Raw genomic sequence first — 18,170 nt, forward strand, 5'->3', positions numbered from 1 at the left:
TTGAAATATTTGACCTGTTTGCATTAGAGGAAGAGTTAGTGAATCAAAATTAACCAAAAACTTGCAAAACATGGTGTTTTTGAAAACAAAGTCTGCACTGAACATAAGTAAATGCACATTGCCCTTCAGCTTAGACCAAGCTTGTCTTACAGAGAGAGAGAGAGAGTCGTTTTGGTCAAACCTTGGAAAAAACTTTATGCTCAATCTCATACTTGGAGTATGTGTTGAGGATGCCTCTCAGCTACTACCACACCCAACTGGACCTCTGTATTTGTAAAAATGACTGAGCTATGGCCGTATGGGAGATGGCTAAAACTAACAGATCAACATACAGACGTGTACTGAGTTACAGTTACTGTACTGAGCTGTAGACTAAAAAACAAACCCAACAATTTTCAGTCAGGTCATCTGGACAGTTTCTTTTTGTGCTGAAATGTTTCACCTTACATCCAGAAGGCTTCATCAGTCAAGGAAACACACAACACAAAACTGATTCTTCCCCCAACAGCTTACTCCAAAAGTGCAACAAGCCAGTTATGTTGGTGCTAAGACGGTCTCTCTTCTAACCAGGATTTTCCTCCGGTGCCGGCCCTTTTCCTCGTAGACAGTCATGTCAAAACCAACAAAGTCCATGCTCACTAATCCAGGTTTACAATCCAAGCTGTTGGGGGGAGAATCAGTTTTGTGTTGTGCGTTTCCTTGACTGATGAAGCCTTCTGGATGGAAGGCGAAACGTTTAAGTACAAAAAAAAAAGAAACTGTCCAGATGACCTGACTGAAAATTGTTGGATTGTAAACCTGGATTATTGAGCATGGACTTTGTTGACTAAAAAACAAACTTTAAAGAATTGTTTCAATGGCAGGTAAAATAGTGGGGAAGCCACAAAAAGCTCTGTCTCAAATGTTTGTAGAAAGAACACGGAAGATGGCAAGGAATGTTTTAGCAAATAGCATCCATCCTCTTTTTCACCACTTTGAACCTCTGAGTTAAGGAAAGCGTTATAAGGTCCCTCTGGCAACGGAGAACATCTAAAGTCGTCATTTATTCCGAGTGCAATCACCATTCTTAACCAAACCAAATGATAACATTTACCTATGCAAAGTGTTTTACAGTATTTTATGCACAAATTGTTGATACTTTGTATGAATGTGTTTTGTTTTATGGTTGGGCAGCCTAAGGAAAATTTCCACCTTGGCGGACAATAAAGTTATATCTTATCTTAAAAGTGTTAAAATTCAACATTTAGTCGTTAAAGCGTTGACCTCTCTGAAGTCAGAAGTGAACATATTTACAATAGAAAGGCAAAACAGGAGATACATAAGTAGTTTTAAAAAGATTTGATTGAAGTGTTTCTTTTTAGGGCTTAAATGTTTTGATGTATAGAATATTTTTAGAAGAATCAAGATACTCATTGGTAGAAAAGACATTAACCTGAATTAACATTTATGAACAGAGGTGAATTCTCCTTCGTGTATTTTTAGAGTCGGGCTTACAGCGGGCCGATGGCGAGGGCTTCAGGCTGTCTGTCAGCTTCCTGTGGGTTTTGATTAGTGGTTGTCTTGAGATGTGATGCTGACGTAGCTGGAACCGACCAGTTCCACCCTCTCCCCACATCTGAGACTATACATGGAATCTGAAGCACCTAATGGTAAATAAAGGATTTCCTGCTCAGCGGCAGCAGACAGACTCACCTGTTAGGCTCACATCCATCACTGCAGGAAGTGCAGCTGTTTGTTTTCTCAATGAACAAGGAAAGTAAATCAATGAGTGGTTCTGCGCAGGGAGCTTTTTCTTCACTTGTATTAGGCTAAACTTCATTTTTAATTTTTGCTGTCTTGCCCATTCTTTAAGGACTTTGAGACAGCCTCCATAAAGAATATTGACAGAAACTTTATTTTTAAATTAATTGTAGATTTTGGAGGACAAAAGTCACAAAACTTATTTAACAGGTGGTTTGTAGGCTTAAATCAAGAGAAAACCTAATTACAAATGATCAAACACCTGATTAAATAAAATGACTAGGTGTTAATCTTTTTAAAGCTTAAAGGTCAAAGATTAGATCATAATTTTACCATAAAACTAATTTTATGACCATTAATAATTGTAATTAAGAATGGAAGATGGTGACAAGATTTCATGTTTGGTCGCTTCATAAATTCATTTCAAATTAGTTTAAATTTAAAATCTTACAAACCCGGCAAGTGCCTTGAAGTGTTTCTGGTAGTACAAAAACTGGGAGGACATGCTCGGAAATTGATTTTTGTGACATGATCTGCAGGTAACTACATCCTCAGGGGGCTGAGACGAGCTGGTCTGGGAAGTTCAGTCCTCACCTCCTTCTACAGGTGTGCAGTGGAGAGCATCCTGTGCTCCAGCATCAACGTGTGGCATGGAGGCTGCACAGCTGCAGAAAGAAAAGCTCTGCAGAGAGTGGTGAAGGCTGCACAGAAGTCTGTTGGAGTCAGTCTCCCCACCATCACAGACATCTACACCTCCAGATGCAGGAAGAGGGCCACCTGCATCATGAAAGACCCCACTCACCCAGCACACACACTTTTTGCCCCGCTCCCCTCAGGAAGGAGGTTGAGGAGCATTAAGTGTACCACTACCACTAGGCTGAGGAACAGCTTCTACCCTGAAGCTGTTAGACTCATGAATAGACTCATAAATCCCTAACCAGGAAAATCACTGTTAAAAAATCACTGCAATGACTTTGATTGGAGATTTGGCACTTTGTGCTGCTGATTCTTACCCACAAGCTGCTATATTCATACCCATCTGCTCACCACAGACTCATGTTCAGGCTGCTGTTTAATATACAGTATTGCATGATTAATTTTTAGCGTATATCTTAGATCCTTGTATACTGTTTCTTTTTTATAGTTTCTATTATTGCTGCTTTTGAGTGTAACTGTGCCCTTGAGTACACAATTTTGTCCCACCTCATGTACCACATGTGATGTGAATGACATTAAAGTCACCTTGATACTGAATTTAGAAACATTTTATCTTTTATTTTAGTTGTTCATTCATTTGTTCATTTGTGTCGTTTGTTTTTGCTGTACAGCCCTTTGTTTGGCCTTGTTGCTGTTTTTAAGTGCTTTATAAATAAAGATGGTATTATGGTTCATATTTTCATTTATTTTGATTTAACTGTGACTGCTGGTGACTCAAATCTGTGGAAACGGGTTCTCTGTAGCAGTCTTACTGAACTTTGAGTGTTTGCAACATAACGCCCAGCAAGCCATGCGGCCATGATGTAGAACTAGAGTTGCCTTTCATGACAGTCAAAGCGCATTAAATCTCTCTCTGACACGTCTGCTTTGGGATCTCACCTGTAAGGGTCATCGGCCGTGCACATCTGCTGGTGCAGCGACTGAATGAACATCCATGTGGGCGATGGATCACTTCCTGGCTGTATAGTCCCATCTTTATTTTACTCTTTCAAGGCCGGTCAGCTCACGGTGAAATGGTCGTGTGTGGCTGGTGCAGTATAACAAGCCATATCCTGATGCATGCTCAATAATCCAGGTAGAAAAATGCAAAACATATAACAAGCCATGTTGCCATATACCCAAATTCGGGCCCGGGTTAGAAATGACAGCTCTATTTAGAACATCCAGTTCTTGAAAATCACAGCCTGAATTCATGTTCACGACTCGCTAAACTGCATTCTTGGTCGTGCACATGATTTTAATATGCCATGGGCTTGTTTTATTCCTACCTTAATAACTTGCAACAATGCAGCGTGTTTTTGTATTTTTTTATTAAGTACAATATTTACAATTAAAGGATCTTTGAGGTGGTTTTAACTGAGATGTGGAAAACTTCCTCTTACATAGATGCATTTGTTTCTCACACAGTGTGTACCAAAATGAACCCATAACAATCATAAAAAAGGGACACCAGCTGCACAACTGTTTTGTGCTCTTTGCTTCTGAAAGGAAAAGGAAGCAGTAAAGTTTGAACAGTTCCTATAACAGCTACTAAAACTGTAAAAAAGTGCCATAAAGATGGTAGTGACCAGTGTTGACCCGTCAGCTCATCAACACTTTGACCTGCTGTGTTAAGAGCAGCTCTGCAGATGTAACGACGTGTTCATGTTTAGATGCGTGTCGGCATCAGAAAATATGAATCATCAGAAAACTGAAGTGCAGCTATTTTAAAAGCATTTTAGTGAGCGGCTGCAGCTTGAATTTCCATCTTACATATATTTATCTTATATTATTTTTTATTATCAGAAAGACAAAAAAGGCTGATAACATTATTACACTGTTTTAAATGATTTTCTTCACTATAGAAACTGCAGCGAGAGACACATAAAATGAAATATTTACACTTGTGTCACTGAAACTTTTACATCCATCTGGTCTTAAAGCTACTGAGACTTTGAAAAATCCATATTAGATCAGAGAAACAGTTGTTTTAGGTCTTGCAGCTGCATGTACAGCTTGTGTCCAAGTGGGTTTATTTGCACGTCCAGTAAAAATGTTGCTCACAGTGACGGCTGGAGTTCATTCACTCCTGGTCCACAATTACAGGAGGGGATGAGTTGGATTCATCCCACCTGAAAGACAAAGAATTAATCATTATCACAAGAAAAGTGTTACTAGAATTAATGCTTTTTACACTTTTGACAGATGAATAAACAAGTTGGCTCATATACAAACATTTCTACAGCTATTTAAACTGTAATTGTTATATTTGCAGTAAATGCCTTTTGAATTTTTTTGACACCAACATGAGGTAAAAGTTTGTTTTTATCATAAGACCTGTTAATGATTTCTGATTCATTAAAATATTAACTGATTATTTAGCCTTTCTTTAGTGCAGCCTCACATGGTGTTTAGGTTATGATTTCAACAAAGTGAACTTCGATGAAATCGGCTCTAATAATCGGCTATAAAAATTAGTACAATGTGCATATCCAGAAATCTTACTGTTGGAGTTTTGTTGATGCCAGTTGTGCTACCCAAGGACCAGTTAGCTGCAGGCTGCCGGACCTGCTGCGGCGCCGTCTGCTGGGAACCGGCACTTGAAGGGCCAGCCTGTCAACCAAATAATAATAATAATAATTTATTTGTATAGCACTTTTTAAAACAAATGTTACAAAGTGCTTCACATTAATCAATAAAAACAACACCATAAGTGACACCACAAACACAAAAAGTATACCAAATCGATTTAAAATATAGAACAATATAAAATTAAAATACGAAGAAATTCAGATATTAAAAGCCTTATTATACAAGTATGTTTTAACTAATGATTTAAAAGAAGACAATGAAGAGGTCTGTCTAATATTTAGAGGAAGAGCAATTCCACAAATTAGGAGCCCTGACCATAAACGCCCTCCCTCCTTCTGTCACCAGTCGAGCTCTGGGAGTGGAAAGTAATAACAGGTTGCAGCGTTTTGTATTAGTTGAAGACAATTGAAATGATTCCACTGTTTAATATCCCACATTTATGCAGATCTTCCTGACTTTCGCTGCCCCAGCTTGAGTTTATGGCTCCCTGTAAAACCTGTTTTACTTTATTATCCTGCATCTCTGCACTTCCTGCTGCAGCAGCCGTCTCTGCCCCTCCAGATCACACAGAACCGCTCCAGATAAATTTTGAAGCATGAACCTTTTAAAATCACTGACTGGCTCTGGAGGTGCTTTACCTTAGTGTTGGGCAGCATTCCCTGCAGCGTCTGAAGCTCTTTGTCCTTAAGGGCGAGTTTGTCATCCTGAAGTTTCCTCTGCTCTCTCAGTCGGTTCTGCTCAATCAGCAATTTCTCCACCTAACAAAATAAATATTATGTAACAAACTATATAACAAATACATCAAAAACTCATATCACATCTTTATAACCAGTTAGTGCAGAAAGAGCTTCATTTATTTATTTAATTTCCACCCACGATTTGGCCCTAAAATGAGACCTACTTGGTCATCGTGAGCTTTTTGTTTGAGCTCCAAGTCCACGGCAGCCTTGGCAACCGCCTCACTGTGTTTGTGTTCACACTGCTGCAGGTCGGAGGCCAAATGTTTGGTCTGCACCTCCAGATGACTGGACAGGGACTGGATCTCAGATACCTGGAAGAGAAAAGGGAGTTTCCATTAAAAGCTGTAACTGGAAGTTTTTTATGAATTAGAAATAAACTCTGTCTTTCTATTGGATCTAAAGAAAGAAGCAGGCATGATATTGCTTTATCCTCAATTTGTAAATGGCAACAATGTGGATGTTTGTTTTCCAGCCACAGAAGAAGATGCTGAGACCTCAAGGGTTGTTATAATTATTTATTTTTTTACCAATTTAATAAGTTTTGCTTTTGGAAACTTTAATTCATCTTTTTCTGGATGTAAATCCTATTTTTTTTGGATGATTGTTTCCTCTGGTGTCGGATGCTGTGCAGCTGGAAGAATTTTTACTGAAACTTTTTTAGTTTTTGGACATTTGTATGATATGTAACCAAAACAACTAGGTGTGTTTTTGTTTGTTTGCTTGTTTACAACCGGAACAGCTGATCAACACCTCAAAAGCTCAAATAATATCTCAGCTACAGCCCCAAATCTCAAATGAGTTGAAAAGGAGGCACCGTAGATGCATTCCCGTCTACTTGCTGGCTGTGCTGAAGTTCCGGACCACTGAGATCCTGGAGCTGGCAGGAAACACGGCTCGTGACATCAGAAGGACATGATCGTCCCCTGACACCTGCACCTGTCTGTCCTCAGCGACGAGGAGCTCGGCAGGCTGCTGGCAGGAGTTCTGCCCAACATTTGAGTGGTCCTTCTGCCCAGAAGAACTGAGAGGCCAGCTGAGTCTAGGTGGACGGATCGGATGGCGTCTGTAGCCAGTTCCTTCGGATTCACTGTAAGACGGACCTTTACAAGAGAGCCTTCCTGCCTACAGCCATCAGTATCTATAACAACTCTTAATGAAACGAGGATAATGAGTTACAACAACATTTGATTTCCTTTTGGGATTGATAAAGTATTTTTGAATTGAATTTAAATTTATGTTGTAAAATGAAAAACACTTTGTTCTTCTGTCCGGTATATTAAAATTTACTCCCTGAAAACAAAACAAAAAAAAAAACAGCAAACGTAAGGTTGTAACAGTAAACTGCTTGTTCATTTAATTCAATTCAATTCAGTTTATTTATATAGCTCCAGTTCACAACAGACATCGCTCAGGGCACTGCACAGAAACATACACATACATAAAAAAATCAGTTAATAATAGCAATATAAACTCATAAGAACCTGTTAATTGTTTGCAAATAGACATTTAGCATTCTGTGACTTTTTGACATCAGCTAATCTTTACCCTTTTAGGAAACAGCATCCTCTTAACATTAATCATCTTAATGTTTATTAGAAATAGTGATATAAAGTTAAGGTTATTTCATCTGATTAGTTTCATTCATTTACCTTTTTCAAGTCATATTTTAAGTTTAACATCAGAGAGTAAATTACAGCAGCAAAACTAGTGATTGTTGACCTGTCATGGAGGCTAATAAACATTAGAGAAGTTGCTGTAAAGAGAAAAAAGTTCAAGATATGTGTTTTTAGTCAGGCACGGTGCTGCCTCATCAGCAGAGCTGACCGCTTCACCTCTGTCTTGACCCGGATTTATCCTCACAGGACGTGTCTCTTTAGCCAGATTTATTAGGAATAATGTCGTGAGTCAACTTCCACCCATTAGAAACCAGTTTCCTTTTTAGATAGTTTGTTGGGATATACATTATCTGGGGATGAGAATATCCTGAAGGAAAGTTTTACTTGCAAAGTGTTTGTTTAGCAGTTATTACCTGTGACAAATGTAGTGAATTTATACTTCTACTCACTTATTTTTAAGGGAAAATTACTGTACATTTTTCCTTTGAGGCTTTCTTTTTTGACATTTTACATTTAAAAGTGTAATAAAATACTTTGCAAATCCGTTTAACTTCTCAAGTCCTTACACTAAACTGCTCAAAAATGCTTTACATCACCCCAGCCTCAATCTACAATAGTTAAAAGAGCATTTTCCCTATTGGGGTAAAAAAAATAATGCATTTCATGCAGTTCAGGGTTTTGATGAGAACATCCACACACCTTGTTGCCCACGTTGTCCAGATACAGCTGGAACTTGTTCTCTATGTCTCTGGAGAGGTTTGTGCAGCTGCTTTTTATCTTCTCCAGCTGCACTTCCTGGCTGCCACAGGTGAGGTGAAAGGTCAGGTGGTGAGGGAACACGTTGTTGATCTTGTTCAGGAACTTTTCTGTCACCGTCTGGATCCCGTTCAGAGAGTTAGCAAAGTCATCTTTGCACTTCCTGATTACAAGAATAAAAGACGGAGCTAAAGTGAGAAGCATCTGAACATTTCCTGTCTCCCATCCGATATGGACTGATGTAACGCACCTGGTGTAGGTGGTGAGCTGCTCCTTCAGGAGGCTGCTCTCTTTGCGCAGCTTGATGGCCTCCCCCAGGTAAACGTCTCGGTCTTTCAGGGCGGTGTCTCTCTCATGGCTCAGGTAGTGGACCGTCTGAGTGAAGTTTGAATGAAGGAGATCGATGAAAGCTTTCTGCTGATTGTTGAGACTCTGCAAAGCCTTTAATTCACCTGGAGGAGTCAGAGAACACAAACCAACACAAGTATTAACGCCTGTATCTTTCCTCGTGCTAAACAGGTCTTGAGATATGGTGCTCGTAATATGTGTTGAGAATAACTCTCAGATACTACCACGTCAAATTTTAGCTCAATATCTGTAAAACTGACCAGTCCAGTGGTTTGTGAGATATTTTGCTAACACTGTAGACAAACACACAGATATGGGCAAATACATTATCGTCCTTTAGGGGAGTGGTGGCGCAGAGGTTAGAGAAGGTGGGCCTGTGATCGGAAGATCGCCGGTTCAAGCCCCGGTACAGACAACATCAAAAATGTGGGTGGGGTAGGCAAAGCACCCACACCTGCCCCCACCCTCATTCACCCCACCCTGGGCCCTTGAGCAAGGCCCTTAACCCGCACCATCTGCTCCTCCGGGTGTCCTAGATAGCGGCTCTCTGCTCCACTCAGAGAGCTGTGGTAGCTCGGTGTCTGTGGTTGCATCAGGAGGGACATCCGGCGTAAAAATAACTGCCAAGTCTTCGTGCAGCTTAGTTCGCTGTGGCGACCCCTAACGCAGGGAGCAGCCGAAAGAAAACCATTATTGTCCTTTAGCCTTTGAGCAGTAATTAAAACAACCAAACTTACTGTTAGATGTGACAATGGAGGGCTGGATTGGAGGGGAGGGGCGTCGTGACATCACGCTAATTGCCGAAGCATGTGCTTTTTCACTGGAAGCCTAGTCAAATAAAAATAACAAAAGTATAATAATAAATAAAAGAATAATAAATGATCTAGATTTTTTTATGGTACCCATTGGGGAAGCTAACTAAAAACCCATGGAAAAGAAACTAATCTTACTGCGGATCATAAAATTATTCATTTAAAGTCTTGCTGTAAAGAGAATTTAGGTGCAAAAAAGGTGATCCTTACTATTTTTCTCCTCAGCTCCATTTCTGTGTTGTTGGCATCAGTTTTCAGCTTCAGCATCGCTTTCTCCAGAGCCGTTTTTTCTGCCGTCCGAGCTGCCAGCTGAGCTTTGAGCTCGCCCTTCTCCTTTTTCAGGTCCACGCTGTGGTTACTCAGCTTTTGCAAGCCGAGCTCAAGCTCCTACACAACACACGGAGCGTGACAGTAAGGCATCATAGGCATCTACACCCAATTAAAAATCTGCAATAAGTTCAGTAAATTTATGTCTTTTCTTTACAACATCATTGGAGGTAGAGCAGAACTGTCGTCTTGAACACATTTTCTTGAAGATGCTTCGTCACTGACCTTGACCCTTTGCTCCTCCGCAGTCTTCTCCGGCTGGCCATAGATGAGGAAGAGCACCAGGCTGACGATGATGAGCGACTGGATGAGGGATGAAAAGAATAAAAAGATCTTCATGTAATAGCCGCAGCTCTTCCCCTTTGACTTGTGCAGCTTCTCCCTCGACTCCAGGCCCAACTTGGCCCGGGAGTAGCTGGAGCTGTACATGACGGGCGGAGGTGAAATGGTTGCAGTTTGGTTTTGATGAACTAAACAGAAATAACGTGGCTGCAAAACAATCCACGAGCTTCTTCCCTCTGATGCGATCTTTTCTGCCGAGGATGACTGTCAGGATGAGACGACAGAAGTCAGATTGAGGAGTTTAACCATCAGGCCTCTGTTTGTCCTCTGCGGCTCTGTGAGGATGCAGACACGGGCGGGATGCATCGATGTGCGTTAACGCTGACCCGAAGGTGCGTGTGTGTGTGTGTGTTTATAAAAGGTGCTGCGGGCAGACGTCCGGTCCGTTTGGGCCCTCCCCTGCTTCCTGACTGACCTCTGCCAGAGCGCAGCCTCCAGCTGCAGCACTCACAAAAATTTCCACTCATTTGTTTGGAAAAAAACACAGTTCAGAAAGAATTTAGACTAAATTAGCCATTAAGTCTAGTCTTACTTGCTGGTTTAGTTTGAATCCAGAACAAATGTTCAAGTTTGATCACACTCTGGGATGGTTACTGTTTGAGTTTTAACTTAAACCATTTAATACAGGAAAAACAGCTGGGATGTGCTTTAAAATAAAAAATAGATAACTAATAATGACAGCGACAACAACCCATGCCTTAGGAAATGTAAACCTATATGCTCATGATTTAAAATGTAACAAAACATTGTTTGCAAATTGTCGTATCATATTTCTGTTTTATCATCTGTACATCAGTAGCTTCAAAAAGTTTTAGTTTCTGAAGGTGTTTTAACATAAAGGGTTCAGGCTCTCGGGTCCACACTGGAAAAGAAAAAATAATAACCACACACACATTGATTTTACACACCTTTAAAAACCTGCTTACAGTTCAGATAGATCATCACAGACATCTCATGCACACCATTAAAAACACTCATTCAGGATCAAATTCTCTGAGCTGTGGTTTATTTAGGAAGGAATGAGGATGAAGCAAAAATCTGCAGGTTTTAGGAATTAAAATTTTCCATTTAAAAAATTGTGGATGAATACCTGCAAGCTGAATATTAGGTAAATATTCATTGTTTGTTAGTGCATGTGAAAATGGACATGTGCTGCATGTTTATGCAGATATGTACAGGATCAAGTTCAAGTCAATTCTATTGTCATTTCCATCCCATGTGGTACATGAGGTGGAACGAAATTATGTACTCAGGGTCTCAGTTACACCCCAAAATAGCAAAATATAAAGTATAAAAAGAAACTAAATACACACTAAATGAAGACAAACAAAAGGATTTGTGTGTATAAGCAGATACATGTATGTGTGTACATATATATATATATATTTTTTTTTATTATTATTATTATTATTTTACATACAGCCAAATACAGCTATTGAGTAAATATTTTGAATTAGAAGACAATGGGTAGGATCAATTAAATTAATTACTCTTTCTAATAAACTGGACACTAAATTACAATTATTAAAATATTATTTATTATTTGTGTTACTGGTTGTTTTTTTCTCATTCAACCTTTATTTATACAGGTTAATCCCACTGAGCCTCGGGGTCTCATTTACAAGAGAGACCTGAATATTTAGCGAAGAGTGATGTGGACGACGACAACAATAGACAAACATAAAGGATGCGTACAAATTAATTAATTTTTTAACAAGTGAAAATAAAATGGTAATTAAAAGAATAATTAAAAGGAAAAATAGCAACAAAAAAAAAAGGTTTTAAGGCGGTGTAGAGTACTAAAAACAGGAACGTGTCTGACACGAATGAATATATATACTGTACACATTTTTCCTTTTCATATATCCTAAAAGTTCAAAATAAACTTGTCAATCAAAAACTGCCCATAAAGAGCCACCATCAAGGATTCAAGGTTCTTTATTTGTCATACGCACCACGTGGCACATGTGGTGGAACGAAATTGTGTACAGGGTCTCAGTAACATCCAACAAAAGTATAAACTGTAAAAGAAAAACAGTAATAATTTCTAAGATATGAACTAAGAAAAATGTTAAACTAGAAATATGCTAAACTCTAATAGCATAAAAATATTACGCCGAACAGCAGCACAAACATGAGTCTGTGTGAGCAGATGAACACGCATGAACACAGCAACATGAAACAGATCAGCAGCAACATGAAACAGATCAGCAGCAACATTATGTGATTTATCACAGTGATTATTCTGGTTAGAGATCCATGAGTCTACACCTTCAGGGTAGAAGCTGTTCCTCAGTCTAGTGGTTCTACACTTAAAGCTCCTCAACCTTAGGGGAGATCACCACCCCTTAATAAAAAGACTCAACCTAAATAAAGAAAAGTTTTACATTTCCTCAAGTTATTGAATGAAAAGATGGGATAGTAGAATAAATACCACAGTATCCCAACACACGCATAAAAAAAACAAGTTGATGATGAAGTGGCTACACTAAAGGAGGAAATGTGTGTGGTGTGGGCACATTAACATGCACATCTGGAAAAATCCTAACTTGTTGAGCAACATTTAATATGCAAAGTATTTTATGGGAAGATCTTAATCCAGCAACACAATCTCAAACCACATTCAGGATGTTTTCAGCAGCAGAGTTCTCAAAGAGTCCGTTCCGTCTCTTATAGAAAATGTAAGATTATAAATTGTTTCTAAGAAACTTGCCCTGCAAAGATGCCTTATGCTTCTTTACGTTACTATAAATAAAATTAAACTATCGGTGACATTTAAGGCAAATGTTTATTTTCTATTCATGTGGTGTAAACTATTAAAAATAAAAGCAAGAAGCAATACAAATTGTGCCACGTGTAAAAATAGCAACCACAGAATTCCTGATGGTGTTCCTGAACAACGTCAAACAAGTTGAGGAGAAAAGCAGAAAATACCAAACAAAAAAATAAAACAAATTCCACCACATCCTGTCAAAGGTAAGGGAAAGGAGTCACAGCAGTGGAGGACTGAGAGGACAGAAACAATAGGTACCTGTCAGTCTTCAGAGATGAGGATAACAAACGCTCCCTCCAGACGCACTGGGTCCCCCTCACCTCCTCCTCCTCCTCCACTTTTGGTGTTGATGACGTGAGGCACAGTCAGGCCTGCAGGGAAGGGTGTTAAAGGGTAAAGGTTCTCTGATCCTGAGGTTTTCCTGCTCGCCATTGTCTCCCTGACAACCTCTCTCCAATGGAAAAAAAAGCTCATTTATAGAGGCATGATGTGGTGTCAGAGACTGGAGAGATGCTGGGTACCATCTGAACAAAAGCAGGAAAAGAAACGGTTGAAGACAGACACTTCTTAAGATAACCAACCAAACAGGAAGAGATATCTCTGCCACTGGAGTATTATTGGTGGATAAGAAATCCAATTCATAATTTTTGATGCGACAGTTGTTTCATTGGGGTTATGGATATTTGATAACGGATTAATATGAACCAGAAAAGATCAGCAAACTATAGTTTGGAGCTAAATAAGTTAAGATATTATTAAATTTCCAAATTACAGCTTTTGGGCTTGAAAATGTAAAACTGCTCCTAAGACAAAATCTTGAGTTCAGTTGAGTTTAAGTCTAAAAGGGAATTTGCTGCCATCTGCTGACAAACGCTCAAAGCGCATCATTCTATAGAAACTGTATGAAGATGAGAAATAAATATGGATAAACATGGATTTTTAATAATTAGAAACGACTTTCTTCTTTACAGCTCGTCTGTACAGGTGCAGATAGACTTGCAGCTTAATGACGATCAAAAGCAACACGGAAAATACAGCCATGAAAAAAACTCAAGTACAAACAACCTTTCATCTAATGGAAAATACATCCAAACAGGAGTCAAGAACATTTCCAACTGAACAGTAAAAGATAAAAATCATTATCTTGGAGACACAGTACGTTAAAATAAAAATCATAACTTTGTCAAAAGGTCTGTTGTGAAACTACAATGCAAGTGAGATGTTCGGTTGATTTCCTTTAAGGCGTAGAGACAATAGACTAATTTTTCATCAATATCAAAAGTGTTTTTGCAGCTTTGTGTAGCTCTCACAGAAGAGTCTTAATTTTTGTGTCTTGCTACAGAAAATGCTGAAAACAGCTGAGTCATTATTTTTCTTTCCCATCAATAAGTGAGTCATTGAAGTTTACTTTTTTATTTCCAGATTTGGGTTTCCCAAAAATTCATCCATCCATTATGTTTACCCATTTCTTCCTTACTGGTGCCCATATCCAGCAGTCACTGTGCGAGAGGCGGGGGACACCATGGACAGGTCTCCAGTCCATCACAGGGACACAAAGAGACAACCATTCACTCTCACTCACCTAGAGACAATTTAGAGTTACCAATCAGCCTAACATGCATGTTTTTAGTCTGCGGGAGGAAACCGGAGTACCTGGGGAAAACCCACGCATGCACAGAGAGAACATGCAAACTTCACCCAGAAAGGCCCCCAGACCGGGATTTGAACTGGCGACCTTCGTCCTGAGAAGCAACAGCTCTACCGAGTCATCGTGTCGCCCTTCCCAAAAATTCTCATGGCTTATACCGGCAAATAGAGAAACAAAAAAAGTTAAAATGTGTGCTGTATGTCAGTAAAACTACAGTGTGTGTTGATTTCACAGAGAATAGACCGTTTATTCAATCCTTATTCCAGTCCTTTTAAACCATTGCTACTGCGTCCTCGGGGTCGTCCCCCTCCAGCAGGCTGTACGATGCATGACTCTGGAAAGGTCTCTGTAAAGGATGAGCCAACAGTTTGGCCATGCAGTTGTGCAGCTCGATGGCGGGTCCGCTCAGTGAGACCTCAAAGCGATAACACATGGCCTTTAAGTCCAAGTTACAGAAAGAAGAGTAGTTGTCCTGAAAATGAAAAATAAATGTTTTATGAGTGAGAGAAACTGTCAAACACAACCAGGTGTTACTCGTTTTAAACCAGGCAAATGTGGGAATCAACACCAAACGTGTAAAACACTAAAACAACTACATTTTATCATCGTCAGTCAATCAACATCTTCTCTACTCACCCTCCAGCTGGTTTCTTCTCCGTGCTCCTCCATCCCATTATGTAAATAAATCACATCGAAGAAAAAATAGGGAGACTGCAGCATTTTCTGTAGCAAGACACAAACATTAAGACTATTCCTGTGAGAGCTACACAAATCCTAAAGAAAACAGCCTTTGAATAATAAACTAAATAATAAATATAAACTTTGTCATTCAAAATTGTATGGTGCACCATGCAGAACTGAATGAAATTGAGTTTCGTTTCACAGCAGTGTAGGAGATTCAGAGAGGAAATTCAGTCTAATATGGAAGAGAATGTGTAAACTACAACCCAGACAGACAGCAGGTCACTCGGCAGTGTTATACTCACGCCAACAGCCTCAGAGGGGTTGAACTGCAGAGGTCCAGCATGGCGGCTGTAGATGAGCACTGTGCGCACCACATAGGGAGGAGGGACGGTCTGAACATTCTCCATTAACGGCAGCTCAATCTTCTGACGACTACAGAGGCACAAAAAAGATTACATTTAAATCTGTCTTGTTTGTGTTTTTTTGTTATGCTAACAGCATGTAACAGGTATGTTGGAAAGTTTTATAAACAAAAAGACACCTACATCACATTAAGGAGGTCTTCCAGGTCTAGCGTAAGAGGTTAAGTTTAAAACTGAACATTTATAGATTGTATAGTGACAATAAAAGCCCAATTGTTGTTGTTTTTTTGTTTAAAGGATACTAAAAGACTCGCACACATTGGTTTCCAGGTCATATAGACAGCTGCACAGCTCCCTGGGGTCTGAAGTGAAACCTGAAAGCTGAAATAATTTACATTTGGTTTTAAACAGAAAACAATATAAACATAAATTGAATAGGTTTTGTTTTTAATATACTGAAATTAAGAGTAAAATGAGAGTGATCTCCAAATAAAATTGTCCCATAATCCAAAGACGTATCAGTAAATAAAAGGCGTTTGCACTTACCCACAATGCATCATCATTGATGATAACCAAAGCAAACTCATGCCGTTTGTCAATCTTGTGCTTTGTTCTCACAAACATTTCAATCATCTTCTGGGATATGTTAAGAGCATTTGTTTTAGAGCTAAATGGAAACACAGAGAAATTAAACAACATTTATGTATAAAAACAATTTCTTTGAAAAACGGAGGACTACTATGAGGTTACATACCCGTTAAAAGACTCCAACTTTGGTAAGGACATTTCTTCAGAAAGATCTAAGCAGATAATCTGTCAAAAAAGATGGTCAAAGAATTTAAGTGACACAAAGAAAGTCAATGTTTAGAAATATATATATTTTTTATTATAAAGGTGGCCACACCACTTTCTCAGGGCAGTTGACACGGGGCACTTTGATCTGGTACTCTGCTGGTGGGGGGACGGATGATGTGAGCGTGGACTGTGTGGATTTTGGCCTTTCTTTAACCGACGCAGCAGCAGATATTTGCACTGTGGTGCTGGCTGCAGCTCCTGAACCAGCAGCAGCAGGAACCACAGCAGGAGCTACAGCCTTAGCTGCAGACACTGACACTGTAGAGGTGATGGAGCTTGGAGGACTGTCACTGGTTGAAGCCTCGCCCTCCCCCTCCACACGACTGCCCACAGCAGGCTGAGAAATGTTTTGGTTACTGTTGCCTCCGAGGCTGCCTGTGCTGCTGCGACGGTCCTCAGCACCTTCGGGGTTGGAGCGGGTCCGAGGTCGTAGCTCTACTGGACGCTCCTCTCCATCAGCTGGGCCTGGTTCTGGTGTCTCCATGGATGCACAGGATGCTGAAAAACAAAGGTAAGAAGTTGAGTTTGGATTATGGGAACATCAAGTCTGGCCTTGCCCCCAAACTTGACAAACAGATATTAAGACAACTAATATTTTATTCTAAACATATTGAAAATAAATTTATAAACATTCTAAACCTTAAAAATTTTAATTCAGTCACAACAGTAAAGGTGGCAAATAATTCCCAGATTCTGATTGGGTAAAGGTCTATTTCACACTGAAGTTGGTATCTGGACATTAAATCTACTTTAGTGAAAAGGTCTCAAATCTGGACAAGACTGTCCTGCATTGAAAATATTATTTGTATTTTTTTTTGTGGTCAATGAATCGCAATTGTAATATTTGTGCAAAAAGGTCATTTAAATTTAAACTTGGATTGGTGAACCTGAACTGTATAATAAAACAAAATTATATTTAATTCATATTTAGTTTATTAATTTATGCCCAATGAGAAATAGTTTGAAAGAAGGGAAATTCAGTCCTTATAATACCCATACTTGTGAATGTTCATCATGTTTGTGTTTCTTTTGTACAGCACTTTGGTTGGCCTTGTTGCTGTTTTAAGTGCTATATAAATAAATTGGTATGGTATGGTATGGTATCTAATTTTCATTATAATCAGTGATGCATCTTCTCAGCAAAATAAAATTTCGACAAATTAAAACATTAACATTTAAAGACGGATTTACAGCAATGTCAACTCAAGTGTAAACTGTAACAATAAAACCATCAGCCGTCTTTGTTTTGGGAATAAAAAAAATCCTGACAAATTATCTTGAGTGGCTTAAAAACAGCTCGAACACTGGATAGCGTTAGCTGTTAGCATTAGCTAGCTTTCAGGAAACAAAGTACGAAAATTCAAACACAAAGTGAAATATAAATGTGATACGTTTGAAATAAAAAAATACACTTACATGATTAATTATTACGAGGCTTCTGAGATTTATAAACCCTAAAGTCTCATTCAAGGCTGCAAAATATTTAAACGAGAAGCTAACTTTTGTTTTGAACAGGCAACTTCCTTACCGGAAATGACAAAAACTAGAACCACCCGGCCTCTTAGCATTATGGGTAATGAGGTTTTCGTTCTATAATTTCATAACTCTGATTTTGAACCTATTTTTCATTGATTCTTTTTCTGCCGAGGTCATTTTAGTCACAAATATATTAAAATCCTTAAATGTGCTGGCAATATGTAGGAAAATTAACTTCCTCCTCATTATTAAATGTAATTAAATAATCAATTAATTATTTTATTTTAAAAAGGGGAAAATCGCGCAATTTAAGCATAATCTTATTAAGGTTTTTTTTTGCTATCACTAATGTGTATTTAGAATGTAAAACTATCAAACATGAAAAAATATGGATCGACTTGAA

The 18,170-nt window shown here is 39.0% G+C and overlaps 2 protein-coding genes across 2 annotated transcripts; both read right to left on the reverse strand.

Annotated features, from left to right (window-relative positions):
• Nucleotides 1–4,529: 4,529 nt before the first annotated feature.
• On the reverse strand, nucleotides 4,530–10,291 carry plvapb (plasmalemma vesicle associated protein b). The gene is made up of 9 exons (XM_037674516.1): nucleotides 9,853–10,291; nucleotides 9,511–9,687; nucleotides 9,226–9,316; nucleotides 8,391–8,592; nucleotides 8,084–8,303; nucleotides 5,930–6,079; nucleotides 5,667–5,786; nucleotides 4,942–5,049; nucleotides 4,530–4,568 (listed from the first exon to the last, which is right to left on the reverse strand). Exons 1-9 carry the CDS (start codon nucleotides 10,054–10,056, stop codon nucleotides 4,560–4,562), a joined length of 1,281 nt encoding a protein of 426 aa, XP_037530444.1. The 5' UTR covers nucleotides 10,057–10,291; the 3' UTR covers nucleotides 4,530–4,559.
• A 4,211-nt stretch (nucleotides 10,292–14,502) lies between these two features.
• On the reverse strand, nucleotides 14,503–17,783 carry babam1 (BRISC and BRCA1 A complex member 1). Its single transcript, XM_037674517.1, has 9 exons — nucleotides 17,708–17,783; nucleotides 16,341–16,789; nucleotides 16,191–16,249; nucleotides 15,983–16,103; nucleotides 15,739–15,817; nucleotides 15,620–15,644; nucleotides 15,377–15,506; nucleotides 15,027–15,113; nucleotides 14,503–14,862 (listed from the first exon to the last, which is right to left on the reverse strand). The coding sequence occupies exons 2-9, from the start codon at nucleotides 16,773–16,775 to the stop codon at nucleotides 14,662–14,664; spliced, it is 1,137 nt and encodes a 378-aa protein (XP_037530445.1). The 5' UTR covers nucleotides 16,776–16,789; nucleotides 17,708–17,783; the 3' UTR covers nucleotides 14,503–14,661.
• Between the last annotated feature and the right edge of the window lie 387 nt (nucleotides 17,784–18,170).

This window comes from Nematolebias whitei, chromosome 3 (assembly GCF_014905685.2).
Source record: "Nematolebias whitei isolate Nwh7 chromosome 3, NemWhi1, whole genome shotgun sequence".
Lineage (NCBI taxonomy): Eukaryota > Metazoa > Chordata > Actinopteri > Cyprinodontiformes > Rivulidae > Nematolebias > Nematolebias whitei.

Coding starts and splice junctions, on each gene's coding strand:
- plvapb (XM_037674516.1), bottom strand. CDS start 10,056: ATGTACAGCTCCAGCTACTCCCGGGCCAAGTTGGGCCTGGAGTCGAGG. Junction 8,593..9,225: donor CTCCATTGTCACATCTAACA/GTAAGTTTGGTT, acceptor TGACTCCTCCAG/GTGAATTAAAGGCTTTGCAG. Junction 5,787..5,929: donor AAAAAGCTCACGATGACCAA/GTAGGTCTCATT, acceptor TTATTTTGTTAG/GTGGAGAAATTGCTGATTGA.
- babam1 (XM_037674517.1), bottom strand. CDS start 16,775: ATGGAGACACCAGAACCAGGCCCAGCTGATGGAGAGGAGCGTCCAGTA. Junction 16,250..16,340: donor TCAACTGCCCTGAGAAAGTG/GTGTGGCCACCT, acceptor CTTTTTTGACAG/ATTATCTGCTTAGATCTTTC. Junction 15,818..15,982: donor TCAATGATGATGCATTGTGG/GTAAGTGCAAAC, acceptor AAATTATTTCAG/CTTTCAGGTTTCACTTCAGA.